The following is a 15,120-nucleotide window of genomic DNA, read 5'->3' as shown; positions in this document are numbered from 1 at the left end:
GGATGGAGCCCGCCGGGGAGAGCGCTCGCTGCCTTCCTGCAAAGCAAGACGGAGCGGCACCTCCTCCCCAAAACCCCTCCGCGTTACCTGCTCCGGGAGCGATGGGGATGCCGTAGGGATACAGCCAGCTCCCACCGGGAAAGGCCACACACACTCCTCAGCTCACATCACCAAGCTGGCACAGCCCCCCTTCCTCCCGCCTGCACTAAATCCCCCCCTCACCGCTTGCCCTCCCCAAGAGACCAGACCAGGAGCAATCTGTGCTGGCTGGGGTTTTATTATTTATTAATCCGAACTTACAAAAAAAAAAAAAAAAACAGAAGCATTTTCACACCCTGTCAAGGTCAGGGTGGAGGGGAGGGAAAAGAAGGCAATGGTTATAAAACCGAACCCCGGGGGCAAGGAAGAGGCCATGCTCTGCCCTTGTTACACAAGGCTGCGAGGGGAGGGAGGGAAGGGGAACGAGATGGGATTTAAGACACTGTTGGCACGACACTGCAGATGATCAGCAAAACGGGCTACTCGAGGAGGGGGGAGAAATCGAGTAGCTGCACGGGCTTGCCTGCAGCCAAGCTCAGATTCCGCTGCAGCAGAGCCCGGGAGCTTCTCGGCTGCTTCCGAGAGCCTGCCGTGGCCGCACAAACCCCTCGGCGCAGGGAAGGCAGGTAAGCGGCTGCTGGTCCAGTTTAATTGCGGTGGGGCCGAGGCAGACGCCAAGGCAGGTTTGAAAGCAGAAATGGATGCAGCCGGCTGGCAGAGACGAGCTGGAGGAGGGGGGAAAGGGAGGGGGGCCAGGACTGAGAGACGCCTGCCGGGCAGCGGCAGGCGCAGAAGCCGGCATACCTGGAGCCCGCAGGATGTCGCTCCCAGCTGTCCCGCGGCAGGGGATCATCGGTCGGTGGCCTGCCGACCACCACAAGGCAGGTTTCCTAACGCTGAGCTCCGTTTGACCAGCCAGCCAGCAGCCCCGCTGGGCAAGAGCTGGGCTAGATGGGAGCTCAGCACACATCAGCCCCCGGCCGCTGGTTAGCTGCGGGAGCGCACTATTTACAGCACAAGAGCCACAGTCCCGCTGTCTTCTCCTCCCCCAGAGCCCTGGGAAGCAAGCTGATGACGCGTGGGTTCACCGCAAGTAATCCACCCCTCCTCCTGGGGCAAGCACCGCGGTGGCCCAGCTCCAGCCGCTGCCTCCACGCCAAAGGAAAGAGAGAAGCTCGCTGCGCCAGCCGGCTGCAGAGCCAGGAGCAAGGATGTGCTGGCAGGGAAGAAAGCTGTCCCTGGGCTACCTGCAGCTGAGTAGCAGTCTTAAGAGGGGATAAACCAACTGGATCGGCTTTTATTCAGCTTACTCATCTAAACAGACGTGTAAACAAGAAGTGACAAGGAACTGGAGGGACGTGGTGCGCACACCCCGTGTCACGCACCACTCGGGTGGAGGCTGAGCGAGCTGGAAGAGCGGACATCCGCACTACCCCCTGCCTGGCGGTGGGGGGAGAGATGCCAGCCAAGCCTCTTGGAGAGATGGGGATCTTTACAGATTGTATTTATTGATTTTTTTTTTTTTTTGAAGCTGTAGTATCAGCATTTGCTGGTGTTGCGATCCCCGGAGGCATGCTGCACTGCTACAGAGCAGCCCTTTGGCTGGGTGGGATGGTCCAACAGGCCGGCAGCCAGCTGGCGTGCCCAGTTTGTTGCGGAAGAGGTCACCTGTTCCTGGTTCTTTGTAAACCTGAGCTGATTCTTCCCCGGTCCCCCACCTCCCCCAGCAGTCATTGCGGAGGAAGAGGGATACCCCGTGGGTCAGTGACTTGACCCTCTTGCAGGTTCTTGACGAGCTGAGCCAGCCAGCGCTTTGTGGTGGTGTCATCCTTCAGGACCTGGGCGAAGGTGGTGTCCTTCAGTTGGTCAGGAAGGCACTGCCTGAGAGCTTCACGTGCCCTACATCAAGAGACAAGAAACGGGGCCCAACAAATAAACTCACAGGGGCAAGAGGGGAGCAAACCCCACTGGGGACATGACGCTCCTTTGCCTGGGGGTCTCCCTGGCAGAGCCAGCCAAGGAAAGCACCAAGCAGCAGCACCACAGCACGTGGCGCTCAGTCAGCCAGCACGGCTCCCACCGCTCACGCTAGACCCCACTGAGCCAACCCCTGTGCCCTGACACCTGTCAGTCAAGAGCAATGCGATGCCAGGAGAGGCCAAGACAACACATACACACCCAACGGCTTTGGACAGAGCTGCCGATCAGCACAAAATCAGTTTGTATTCCCTCAGCTGAATTTCATCCATTGGCTTCTACTGCTAACAGCCCACACGATGCAGAAGAGGGGGAGCACAGCGTACCTTCCACCTCAGTCCCTCCCTCCTACCTAGTTCAAGCTACATTTGAGCTCAGGCAGTCGTGCAGATTCAAGCTGTGCAGGTTACAAGCCCCAGACAGTCACTGTTTCTCCCATGTACGATAAAAGCTCCTCGGACTAGCAATAAAAAAACCCAAAACCAACCAAAAAATGCACCCATATTCCACACCGAGCGAAGGCTGACATAAGGACAGGCAAGGAACCTTGACTCTCCCCGAGTGGGCGCTGTGGGGAAGAACTGCACTTCCAAGGGAGCCGAAGCCCCTGCCCAAACTCCTAAAATGTTTACCTGGGGTTATCGGAAAGGCGAAGGTAGCAGCGGACGACATGTTTCAGCAGCCGTGCCGATGGCTCCTTGGAGAGCTGCAGGACCATTTTACCCTGTTTGACAGAAGCCAGTGCCACCAGTTAAAGTCTTTGTAAAAACAGCTTCACAATCAGCAGAGACTGGGAAAGACCATTAAATCACTGACTCTGCCTTCCCACATATCACAGCCCATTACCTTTCATCTAGATATCCCTGCATGGAGCCCACCACTCTCCTTGCCAAAATGCCTTTGAGAAAAGCAGCTAGCCACGACTTGGAAAGGATTCTCGCAGCAGCTCAGGGAAAGCTTGTCTCATCTCTATTTGGTTTTTACCTCCCCAGGACTGCTTAGTGGTCCAACACGCTGCTAGTCTAAAGAGAACCTGGGGTTTCCCCCTCATGGAGGAAGGCAAATGTATCCCAAACGCTTTGATAAGCTCAGGCTGAGTCACCCCTTGAGGTGCGTTCCCAAGCTCTGCAACACTCCCTGTTCTCATCTGCGCTGCCTTCATTTTAACGCCCTTTTAAAACGTTAACAATAGCCTGGGAAGCCATGCCGAAGTACCGGGCTCACCCACACCACGTATAGTGGCATCCACATCTGGTCTTACCACGCACCCGAGAGTTGTACGTTCTCTTTCTGCTACATCCCTCATTAAGCCATTACTGGGAAGCAAGATCAGGGCAGATGTCCCCGGCCCAGCCTCCATTTCTCACACTATACAGGACTTAGCACACGGTTGCACCTTCGAATGCACCCAGCCTAGCGAACAGCGCGGAGGCCTTCACACGCCTGCTTTGAAGGAGTTTAACAGTCTGCTTCATCATATTTAGAAGTCAACCAGATCTGCCCAACACGTCGGGTTTTTTCCTGTAAAACTACATTGGCTAGCACTAACCATTTTCCTCATTAGCCAAATTCACCTGTGTTTGGATATTCAGGCAGTTAGCAATTAGCAGGTCCCCCTCATCTGCCCTTTTGCAAGCTTCCTGTTCTCGGCAATTCCCCAGGATACCAATATTTCTTCGAAATAAAGAACAAGTCAGAGAGCTCCTCAGACAGCTCCTGGATGGGAAATACTAACTTGGTCTTTTAAAAGCATCTAATATTTTTGTAACATCTTATTCAGTTATCAGCAGACAAGGAAGTACATCATCACACTCATGAGACAGGAGTACGCAATCCCGATTTTTGAAATAGAGAACAGAAATGTCTATGAACATTTTCATCTTTCTCCATAGTGCTATGGAATATTAATCATGTCAGTGCTTCACCCAATGGTGGGATTATACCACAGCTAGGATTTCTTCCATGCTAACACAGCTTTACACGCCCGCATCCTTCCATGTTCGAACCCTTCCCAACCACGGATTCTTCCTTGGTCTCCTTCCCTCCCCTACCCCAGGGTTTCTAATCATGTCCTTCACTTTGCCCCCAAGCCAGATGTACTCTCCTCAAAGCCGATCCTTTTCTTGAATGCAAAAATCATGTCACGTTGGATATTATGGACATCAGCTCACAATGATTCATATTTTGCTGTTTGGGGGTGAATTAGGAGGTAACATTTTCTTTACATTTGGGAAAAGAGACAAATAAATATTCCCAATGAAAGCATCAACATTTAGGCACAGAACCAGCATTGCAAAGCACTTAATGCTGCATTTTCTTCTCCTGAGACTGCTCTTTAAAAAGCAAACAACCAACCCAACCAACCAAACACAAAAGCAGGACAATAGCTATTCTAGGGCAGACATGTATTCCCCTTGGTGAGCTCAAAGAGGATAAAGCTCAAGTTGGGGCTATTACTCCTGGGATGAACAAATTATGAGTACCCAAACTTCTCCTTCACAGGGGACAGGGAATGGACAAAAATTGTCTGCTTGCTCTGTGTTCCAACGCAAGAATTAGAGTCATAAGCAACAGCTAGTAGGAGCCAGGTTCAAGAGGAAAAAAAGGAGGTTGGTCTTCCAGGCAGTGAACAGAAAATCCATGAAACTCCTTGGTAAAGGACACTGTGGATGAAAAAAGTTTCCATGGGTTCAAGGGGAGGATAGGACAAACACTGGGGGTTACTGCATAGAAAACCCACAAATGGCCCCAGAAATCCAAAGCTGAAAATAGCTGGCAGCTTTGACACTGTTACGAGGGCAAGTATCATATATGCTTGCCCTGCTCTTACTCCTTCGCTCAACCTGCTGCTCTTTCAACCTGTTGTGGGAGACAGAGATGGGAAATGGATCCATGGTCTGAGCCATGTGATCATTCTTACGTAAAATCAAATCAATTCACATCCATCCAACAACCCTGAAAACTCTTTCTTCTCTGGAGATGTTTACCTGGTTTATCTTGGGGACTATATATCTATATTACAACTAATATGTGTTCTCTTGATGTGCAAACCAGAGATATACAAAGGAAACATGCAGAAGCAGAGAGCTACAGTGTCGCAAGCAATAAGCCCAAGAACGATTTGCCTCCCTCATCCCGTGCTCCAGCCAGAGAGCAGTAAAGTAGCCGCTGAAGAAGCTGGCTCTAGAGCATATTTTTTTCTTTTTGTAAAGAGAGGAAACAAATAGTCTTACCAGTATCATGGCAACATGGGAAAACCGCTCGTAAGTCTGACAGATATATGCCAGCCCTGTGTCATCCAGGAGGATTTTCTGAAGAATAAACGTAGCAACCTAGAATGGGGAGAAAGCAGAAAAGAAAGTGTATAAACAACTTATGTATCCTGAAAAGGGACCTGGGGCACAGCCTTTGTGCTGTGTTCTTTTCAAGGCAGTCCCAGAGCTGAAAGGCTTTTCAGCAGGCAGCAAATGCTTTACTCAGTGAAAGTTTAAAGCCAAAAGAAAATGCAGGACACTATACAATGCTTGGCATCTCTAGCAAAAGAAAAGAGATGGTCACAAAGCAGTGTGTACAAGACGACTGGATGCAGGTTGCATAAGACAGCAACTACTGCCGGACCGCTCAGGACAGCCTCGGGATTATGGCCACACTACTCTGGTCACAGAGCAAGATGCAGGAGAAGGATCTGTCCCTTGGCCCTGCCATCTAGAGGGCAAGCTGATTTTAGTTTTCATCTTGATGAAAACGCTCTTGATGAGCATTACCGATTCATCATGATACACATGACTTTCTGGAAGAATCTCAGCCAGCTACGTCAGCAGGCTTCACCAGAGAAGCGCACACAGACTAAAGCCTGTGGCCAGCCCACCTGGGTCATGGGACCCATCTGACCACAGATTTGAGCTCATGGGGGAAAGGGGCCCCTGATCAGAGGAGACAACAAACTGGTCCAGTGCGGTGAACATTCCCATAACCACCACTAACAGCTGCTGCCCAACCTCTGCACTGCGTAGCTACAGCATTTGTTCTCTCAGGCCAAGGAAAGTTGATCCAGCTCAGCGCTGAGAGTTACTCTGCAAGGCTGCAAAGGAGGGAACGGGTGTTGAGAGCAGCAAGATCTTTCTCAGCAAAACTACCAAGCTCAGGAAGTCCAGCTTAGTTTGGTGGTTTTGGTTTGTTTTTTGAGGAGATAAAAACTCCACCCAGAGTTGCCCCAGCATTTGCAACAAGACACAAGCCAACTCTGCATGTTACTGGCTGCCTGGTCAGTCACAGATAAACAACAACAATTCTTAATTAAGACAAAAAGAGTAGGTACCGTTTTGGAGAGTTCACTACCAGACTCCATAATGCGTAAGCACAGGGGGATAATTTCTGTTGTCAATAAGAAATTTATCACTTCTTGCTCATCAGTTTTCACCAAGGCCCCTTGAAGGAAAAACAAAAGCCAAAATCAATAAATGATAAATTATTTCAAAAAAATCTCTTTCAAAGAGGGCCTGTGCGGTGTCCTCCCCAGGATCATTAAGTCTGAATGGCAGGCAGAGCAACTGTCATCCTAAATATGATGCAGCACATGGCTGGAGAAGAAATCGTTTCGGCAGCATAAAAGTAATCAAGCTGGGTTTGGGGGTTGTTTGTTTTTCAGAAAGGGGATGCATTCTTGGGTCTCCCCAATGGTAACAGAAACACAGGAGGATCATGCCACCCACAGCAACCTCTGGGAAGAAAAAATGCATTTTAAGACCCTCTGACTTCATGCATTTAAGAGAGAAATGTTTGGGGCACAAAGAAGAAAAAAAAACAGGATAAGGGGAAGACAGGGCAAATATGCCCAAGACAATCAATTAACAAAAACCCAAAGAAAGCCCAGTCTGCACCCACCCATCCCAGCGTCTAGCTGGCTGGGCTGAGGGTGAAGGCACAACAAGCCTGCAGGTGCATGTACTCACAGGAAACATACTTTTGATAATGCACCCAGACTTCAATGTTTTCTTATTAGTGAAAAGCCCAATTCCTACACATTAAGAGGAACCTGCCTCCACAACTGATAGAAGAGGAGCAGCTCCTCCTGTTAATACTACAGGACTCAGAAGATCCCAATAGAGAGAGACCTGCGATTTTGGTTGTGCAGGTCTCTATACCCACAGTGTCCTGGTTCCAGCTGGGACAGGGTTAACTTTCTTCCCAGTAGCTTGGGGGGTGTGCTGTGTTTTGGGTTCGGTGTGAAAGGAGCGTTGATGGCCCATTGATGCTTTGGCTGTTGCTGGGTGATGCTTGCACCGGGAGGGGGGAGCACAGCCGGGGTGGTGGACCCAGCTGGCCAATGGGGTATTCTAGACCATGGGACATCATGCTCAGTATAAAAACCAGGTGGGGGGGGGGCTCGCCCCCCCCCCCCCCCGTTTGTGACGGTGAGCGGTTGTGTTGTGCATTGCCTGCTTTGTGTATTCTGTTATTGTTGTTGTTCTCATTGTTATTATTACTGTTCTACTTAGTTTTATTTCAATTATTAAACTGTTTTTATCTCAACCCGGGAGCTTTCCTGCTTGTGCCCTCCCGATTCTCTCCCCCATCCCACCGGGGGGGGGGGTGATCGAGCGGCTGCGTGGCGTTTATTTTTGCTGGCTGGGGTTAAACCACGACACACAGCATGAGCTGCATCCAACTTGCTAAGAAACCAGTGCTCCAGCGTTAGTCTGGCTGCTTACCAATCACTCCGAGGCTCGTGAGCCGCAGGTACTCAAATGGCCGTGTCTTGCTAACTGTGTGCAAGAAGGGGTACAGGAAGAGAGGGATATGAGCTGCCAGAAAAGCTGACCTGTAGGAAAGGGAGAACATCCAATGTGAGAGACAAGGAAAACAAAGCGAGCACACAATCCAGCGTTACCATGCAGAGCCTCAAGACTATTCCTGACAGACACCATTGCTGCTGCTCCTCAAAAGAGGGTAACAGTTCATTCTCTGAGGGAAAGGTATGAAGCAAACTCTCACTGGGTGCAGCATAAAACCTAAACTGTCAGTTACCTGCATCGCTGCTTCCAGCTGACCAGGAACAGAGCACGTCCTGTTGTTTTTATTATCTCTTCCTGCCACCTAGACCCTCTGCTTTGTACATTCACTGTTGCAATTCACCTTGCAGGCTCCCATGGGCAGAGACAGTCAGCTACAATGCATGTGCAAAGCCTCTGCATGACAGAAATCCAGACTGGCTGATCTCTAGCATTACCACAGTTTAAATGTGCACAGCCACCTTTCCCCAAGAGTCCTCACGCTGCCTTCGGACAATGGTGAAAAATACAGACTGCAGAGAGAAACCTGGAGATTGCTCTGCTAGCAGAGGGATGCTCTCTTGCACAGGCATCCAACATTCCTCCTCTGTTTTCAGTTTTCCAACTTTAACTGTAAAGGTGTGCAGTGTAAAACTACCCTATTTCTTTGGATATCATTTCATGGAGGGTTGCTGCTTAACACTACTTTGCAGCAGCTAAAAAACAACTTCAGCTATGCAGCACTTTCCTCTCAGCAGGAACAGAAGCATGAGATCATGGATCTCTGAGTAGTTTTCTTCTGAGTTTTAGCTCCTGATTTTGGCTGAACCAACATCACCTTTTCCCCTGCTGGGCTGGACACAAACTGAGAAAACCTGAAGTCAGGCACTGGCTGAGGCTCTGCTATTGCTGCCTTGCCACACACGGTCGCTGGGAAGGACAGTCCTGCTCATTCCACCCTTTGGACAGCTGGTCTAAATAACTGTAAGCTCATTAAAACAAGGATTCTGCACATAGCACTCAGCACAAAGGCACCCTTATCTCTGGCTGAGCTCCCAGGAGCTGCCACAACCCGACGTTTTGGGAATTTGCAGGATCTCAGGATGATCCAGTGAATACAATGCATTTAGGACCACCATAAAGCTGTCATCACCGTGCAAACAAGTGAAAGCAGCAGGCAGCTGCCTATCTTCCAGCTCTGTCCTCTGCTCTAAGTCTCTTGGTAAAAAAGAATAAAGGAGCTTACGTGCTTTTGGAGTCAAACAGACAGGCTGAGCTGTCAACATAAACATAAACCTCAGAAAACTCATGCACTTGGAAACGCTTACCTCGTTTCAGGGTGTGATGCAACACACTGTAGTAGAGCTAAAGCATTGCAGACTCTGTTGGACTGATGGGCTGTCAAAGTCGGAGGGTTGATTGATGGATAAATATTTACAATTTCCTAAAAATTAACAGATGAAGAAAAGTTAAAGGAGAAAAACATCAGAAAGCTGCACCACAGCACGTGCCCAGCAAGGAACTATGGGGACAGGAGATGACAGTCTGCTTTCACCAAGCATCACTTTGAAGTTACATGGCAGCCACCATGCTGCCCAGGCAAGGGCAGAGCTGAGTCAGAGTCAGTTTGACAAGGAGTCACAGGAATGCATTCAAACCTTAATTTCAGTAAAAAAGGGTTCATTTGATTTCCTGGCTCTTTACTAGTGTAGGGACTGCTTTGTTTTGAACTTCCAGATCAAAGAGGAGTGTTGTTCCTGTGCCTAGAGGCAGAGCACACCCACTCTATTCGTACTGTAGCTGCTGGTACTCTTCTAACTCAATGCAGAAAAAGCAGCTGAGGGCGAGAAATCCGATTCAGAAATCTGCCTGCTTCCAACTATACCTCCCTTCTATTTTTCTTCACTTGTTTCAGGGCCACTCCAAGAACAGTTTGACATTGCCAATCCCGCACTCTTTTCTTTCCTTCTTCGAAAGAAATGACTAGATTCGGCACTGAAAGATAGCCAGTCACCAGCTGTAGAGTAGTTTGCCCAGAGATAAGCTGAGCCGCTCGGTTTCATATGAAATGCAGGTACATTCCCTTGCAAGGATCTCTGGAGCAGTGAGCAGCATTCCCATGCTGCCCTTCCAGCGGGCTCCATGCAAGGGCAACCTCCTGACCAGGAAGTGCTCAAGCTCATGCAAAACAAATCAAACCAGAGACCTTCAGAGTAAGACTGTGGTGGCTCTGCTATGACATCGTATGAAAATAAGCAGAACGTGATCCACAGGGAGTTCATACATCCAAGAACTTGCCTGTCCCCCTTCCAACTATGTAAGCTGTCTAATTAGAAATCTTACAGTCTCTGCACACATCACCTTGCTAGCGATGGTTAATGGCAAACGGGCTTCCCACATCTGCTCCCCTCACCACATGATCCAACATACATCATACTCCCAGCAATGGCAATAAGGGACTCCACCAGTGCCTCCCCAGGTCTGTCCCATGGACGCACAAGCTCTGCAACGCGCTGGCGCTGCACCACGGAATGAATAAAGACTCTGCCAGTCCTACCCACCTGAAGCAGAGCTGCGATGGTGCCAAACGAGTGCCACAGCATCGGGGCAAGGTCAGGCACAGACTCACGCTTCTTGCTCAGCTCCAGCAGTGCGTTCTCCCGCGTCTCGGGGCTGGACAGCTCATTGATCCACTGGTAGATCTTTTCCCGGTCAACCTGAGCTAGCGCTGTTGGCACAGGCTGGGAGGGAGATAAGAAAACTTCAGTCCAAACATTTTATTCAAGTCTCACCCAAACCCTTCCCACAACCTGGCAGATGAGCAAAAAAGTGCTCAGGAAACTCCTGATTGGGGGAAGGAGGAACTAAAGCTGCATTAAGATTCTCTGGATATGAATCCCTTCCTTAGATTAGTCTTAGTATTTCACCTATTTGAAATGCAAAGGTTTTACTTTCTGGCCTGACTCGTTAGGACAGTCTCTCTTGATCCACTTATCAAGTAGTACCTTGTAACTTCATTCAGCAATATAAGAGGGCCATGCTATTGCCTGTCTGTGCCAGCAGAGCTCCCGGGGAGGTCACGCATGCTTTAGCCAATTATTTGCTCCACCTGCATTTAGCATACATTCATTTCATGCTTCAAGTGCAAGCTTCCACAAATTCACAGTAATGCAGACACTACCTTTTTGTCTCCAAAAACGTCCATGACGTTGGAGCCTGCCAATGGAATTCACCCAACATACATGGGAATTATATTCATACAAATACTAAAAAAATTCCCACTACTCCAACATCAGCATGACACCATCCACAGCCAGCAACACCTGCTATTAGAGACGTCTCATATTCATCCCATGTATCTTGTTTACATGCATGGAGCTACAAGGGAATTTTTCAAGACTGATTTTGTGCAAAAATTCCTGTTCAAAATAAACCCAGAGAAGGGTAGATCTGTATTCACAGTCAAGGCACATTTTCTACTACTCAGGAGAAATGCAAGATTTCTCTTCTGCCTTTCTTGGAACAGCAGGGAAAGAACAGCATCAAGGCCAACAAGTTTTCAAGCCAAAAAAATGAGGAAGGGCTGGGAAGGAAAGGAAGAGAAACAGCGACTGTGGAATTGTAGCATAGTTTCTATGGAGAGGGCAAGGCGCAAGTCTTTCAATGAAAGTTTGTCTCATGCCTCTGCTGGCACAACAAACACTCAAGGTGCAAACAAATGCTCAGCAGGCTTCCTAAATAGACAGTTTGGTGATTCAGATACAAAATTTTGAGGAAGACAAACATCAGCATTAAAACCTCCTGTGTGAACGCTTCCAAAAGCCAGTTCAGAACCTATTCAAACACTCTGCCACAGTGTTTACTATTCAAGTAAAGCACAGCCCTGTTCGCACGCTGCTGCTCCTGAGCTAGCCTGCATGCAACCAGCTCAGCATCCCCACGTGTACGGCAATCACGGCTGGCTGGGAACAGAAAACGAACTGGGTTTTTTTTGGTTTTTTTTTTTTAAACCCAGACTGACACTCTTCATGCGCTTACCACAACCGATGTGAGCACTGCCTGTACCGCACGGACAGCGACACTACTACTAAGCAGTTCATCACCAAGGCACTGAAGAGAATACAAAGGAGTTCAGGAATTGAAAGTGGCTGGAACGAAACCTGAAATCATATGGCAGAGGCAGGCTCCCAGAACTGCAGGAGGGATGAAGGGAGACTTCTTAACCTTTGGCAGACACCTCCAGAGCTTTGTCTTTATTTCTGCAAAGGTTTCCCTCCTCCGTTCATCCACAAATTATATCCATAGTCACATCCAAAGAGATTCTTCCCCAGCTGTGGGATTTCTCTCTCCCCCAGCCACTTCCATCATATTATTTAACTTAAATGTCTATATATAAGCCAATGTGCTGTTATCAATCTCTATACTCTAAGGTTCAAATACTTTTTTAGCTGTTCATCTTTCCTCCCACCCTCTTTTTTCTCTTGTCTGCTCAATTTTTTTTTTCCCCCCAGAACCTCACACTAAATTACTAATCCTGACAAATTTATTGTGCTCTTACAGCTGGGAGTGCAATTCCAACGGCAACTCCTACACTGGAGCTCAGAAAGAGAGGTAGAACGAACAGAGCTCATTTGTTTTTATTTGGGATGGTAGAGTGACAAGCTGTGTGGCAATAATGTTGTTATAATTGTGTTATCTAAAGCTTCCATCTATTTTTCTAGACTCACTGGAAATTTCAGTTCCTGTAAGCTTAAATACATCGACCCTTTAAAAGCACAATCATGTGCTTGTGATCCCTAGAGAACACTAAGTAGATTTTCCACACGATTAAGTTTATGATGTCTAATATCTGTCTTAGCCAGAACCAACTGCTTTCCACAGGCTCTACAGTTGCTCCTCATTTTAATTTAAATTTAAAGACTTATTTTCTCCTAATTTCCTACTTTATTGTTGTTCCCCCTTCTCCCTCTAAAACCTAAAATTCTGGGGAACCCTGAGGGCTACACACAAATCCTGCAAGCTCCGAGACAGAACCCTACCAGGCAAACTTTCTTTTGCACACAGGGAAAGCAAAAGTTACCAACAATATCTCAACGCAGCACAAACTAGCCACCTCTGCATCACAAAAGACCTTGTAACAGCTTCCTCAAGAGAAATGGCATTACCTCAAACATCCATGCCCGATTACATCTCCAACAATCACATAACAAACTGGATTTAGGCAACTGGCTTTCTCTTCCTAATTGAGCAGTTGCCTCTAGGCACGCTGGTAAAAGTACTGGTCAACCAAAGCAGAACATTGACTAACTGGATACATGTGCTTTTTAAACTATTTTGACAGATCACCGACTCAAAAATGCCAAAATGAACTTTGAACTTCAATAGCAGTGAATTAGCTGGTTTGAGTTGGGCTTTCACTGCCTTACTGGTAGTTACAGCTACATTTATTGTTTTTAGCCTGTTCTCAAGCCTCTAGCACGTTATGCTGTCTTCAGGTCTGAAATCGAAGTGTCAGCTCTGCCACCAGCATCACTGTATAAAGACCAATGCTCTGGCTTACCACAGCCTTTATCACGACAGCGTTGACAACACCCAAAGGGATTCCTGAGCCAATTCATGACCCTGCTAAGAGGTAACGATATTTATCGCAGCTCCCAAACACACCTCCAGAGCCAAGCACCCTTCCCTGTCACCTTTAGTCTAAGCACACTACCCAACTGTGGTAGGAAACATTTCAATACAAAACTACCAGGTGGTGTGAATTATGTATAAATTAAATAAACATTCAAATGTGTCCCAAAATAGAGTTCATTTCTACTCCTGAAACAGATTATTTTGTTAAAATTGTATTTCAAAAGAATCCTTTTATAGAGAGGTGACTAGAACACAGAGGATTAATGGGAGATACAACAGTCCCTCACGCATTTCGACAAGCACTTAGGAATTACATCGCTATAAAAATGTAAATGCTGATTACGACAGTTCACTATGATCTTGTGCACCCTTCTACGCTCCGGAAAGCGTCACTTTAAATCACAAGTATTTGCCAGCACTCCAAGAACCAATTTAAAGTCACGAGCACTTAAACAAAGTGGGAAGACTTAAAAAGTTCTCTCAACTCCTGCTCATAAATACTTTACTCACTCTTGTTTGCTTGTTAGTCCAACCAGATCCTTGTTCATTTGAAAACAGCTCTAACTGCTGGTCTTGTAATACACTGCCCAAACCCGATACACACCAGAGACTCAATCATCTCTAGAAAGTTTTATACACGTGATGAACGTGGATTCGGAGAAGTGAAAACCGAAACACAAACCCGCTCAGATGGGAGATAAGATGCAATAACCACATCGTTCCAACTCAGCTTCCATTTTTGAACCCAACCAGGCCAACGTATCGTTCCACTCCCACCAGCCTGAACCTCAGGCACCCCAGCCCACCACGGCAGCTTCCCGAGGGGGAGGAGGACAAGCACCCGCTACGAACAACACTGCAAGGTACTGGGGGAAAAGGGAACAGGCAGTCTCTGCCTTTCCTCCCGCCCTGGGGACCCTTCGCTATCTCCTCTTTCCCCTCTGCAGTCAAGGCCAGAAGAGCTCCCCGGAGGACAGAGTAGGTGGCTGGGGCTGCAGCAGGCGCCCAAGCGCAGAGAGGGAGCGCAGCGGGCAGGAGGAGGGAAGGAGGGAGAACCCTACGTGACACACACCGGGCTGAAGGCGCACAGCCGGGGCACCCAGCAGGGAGGCCCCCCCCGGCCCCTGGGCGAGCCACCCCGTCCCCGCGAGCAGCAGAGCAAGGCGCGGCCGCCCCGGGGAGGGACAGCGGAGTCCCCTGGGAGCAGCTGGAGCAAGAAGGCGCTCGCTCAGCGCCTCCCCGCTACCAAAGGGATCCCGCCGCCCCAGTCGGCCACCGGGGCGTTGAAGGGAGGGAGCTCAGCGGGGCTCCGCCACCCCGCCGCCCAAAGCCTCCCCCCCCCGCCGCGTGGGGCCGAGGAGAAACGTCCCCTCGCAGCTGCCAGCGGCCGCGCCCCCACGGCCCCGCTCCCCGCGCGGCCTGCGCAACAGGGTCCCGGTCCCGGTCCCGGCCCCGGTCCCGGCCCCGGCCCCGGCCCCGGCCCCGGCCCCGGCCCGCCCCGCTGGGGCGCGGAGCCGCGCCTCACCGCGGCGGTGGCCAAGCTGTGCATGGTGGGAGCGCTGGTAGGAGCGGTGCCGGCGCTGCCGCCGGGCCCGGCTCAGGAGGCCGCCGCCGCCGCCGCCATAGACTCGGGCCCGCCCCCACCCCTGACCCCGCGCGCGCGCCCGCCCGCCCGCCGCGAGGGAGGCTGGGACAGGGG

General features: G+C 49.6%; 2 protein-coding genes across 6 annotated transcripts in view; one reads left to right on the top strand and one right to left on the bottom strand.

Moving 5' to 3' along the window:
• Positions 1–261: 261 nt before the first annotated feature.
• On the bottom strand, positions 262–15,100 carry CNOT9 (CCR4-NOT transcription complex subunit 9). 5 transcript variants are annotated; one of them, XR_012674068.1, is made up of 9 exons: positions 14,947–15,099; positions 10,349–10,528; positions 9,116–9,231; positions 7,728–7,837; positions 6,335–6,444; positions 5,250–5,348; positions 2,649–2,740; positions 2,218–2,368; positions 1,850–1,938 (listed from the first exon to the last, which is right to left on the bottom strand). XR_012674068.1 is itself a non-coding variant. In XM_075152980.1 (8 exons), the coding sequence occupies exons 1-8, from the start codon at positions 14,968–14,970 to the stop codon at positions 1,770–1,772; spliced, it is 906 nt and encodes a 301-aa protein (XP_075009081.1). In that variant the 5' UTR covers positions 14,971–15,100; the 3' UTR covers positions 262–1,769. The 5 variants fall into 5 exon arrangements, 4 of the variants coding, with proteins under 4 accessions (XP_075009081.1, XP_075009083.1, XP_075009082.1 ...); XM_075152980.1 differs by lacking the exon at positions 2,218–2,368 and having other exon boundaries at positions 262–1,945; positions 2,650–2,740; positions 14,947–15,100; XM_075152982.1 differs by lacking the exon at positions 2,218–2,368 and having other exon boundaries at positions 262–1,938; positions 14,947–15,098.
• Positions 14,263–15,120, top strand: part of USP37 (ubiquitin specific peptidase 37) — a 37,782-nt gene continuing 36,924 nt past the window's right edge. The window contains exon 1 of the mRNA XM_075152976.1: positions 14,263–14,284. The gene's annotated coding sequence lies outside the window, so the exon portion shown is untranslated. The remainder of the gene's footprint in view (positions 14,285–15,120) is intronic.

The sequence above is a fragment of the Calonectris borealis genome, chromosome 6 (assembly GCF_964195595.1).
Source record: "Calonectris borealis chromosome 6, bCalBor7.hap1.2, whole genome shotgun sequence".
NCBI lineage: Eukaryota > Metazoa > Chordata > Aves > Procellariiformes > Procellariidae > Calonectris > Calonectris borealis.
This window is presented reverse-complemented; position numbering and strand designations above follow the sequence as displayed.

What these genes read in the sequence shown, in the direction of transcription:
- CNOT9 (XM_075152980.1), bottom strand. Translation starts at nt 14,970, where the DNA reads ATGCACAGCTTGGCCACCGCCGCG. An exon ending in ACAGCTTGGCCACCGCCGCG is followed by an intron (nt 10,529 to 14,946) that starts GTGAGGCGCGGC and finishes TCTCCCTCCCAG; the next exon opens with CCTGTGCCAACAGCGCTAGC. An exon ending in CCATCGCAGCTCTGCTTCAG is followed by an intron (nt 9,232 to 10,348) that starts GTGGGTAGGACT and finishes GTTAATTTTTAG; the next exon opens with GAAATTGTAAATATTTATCC.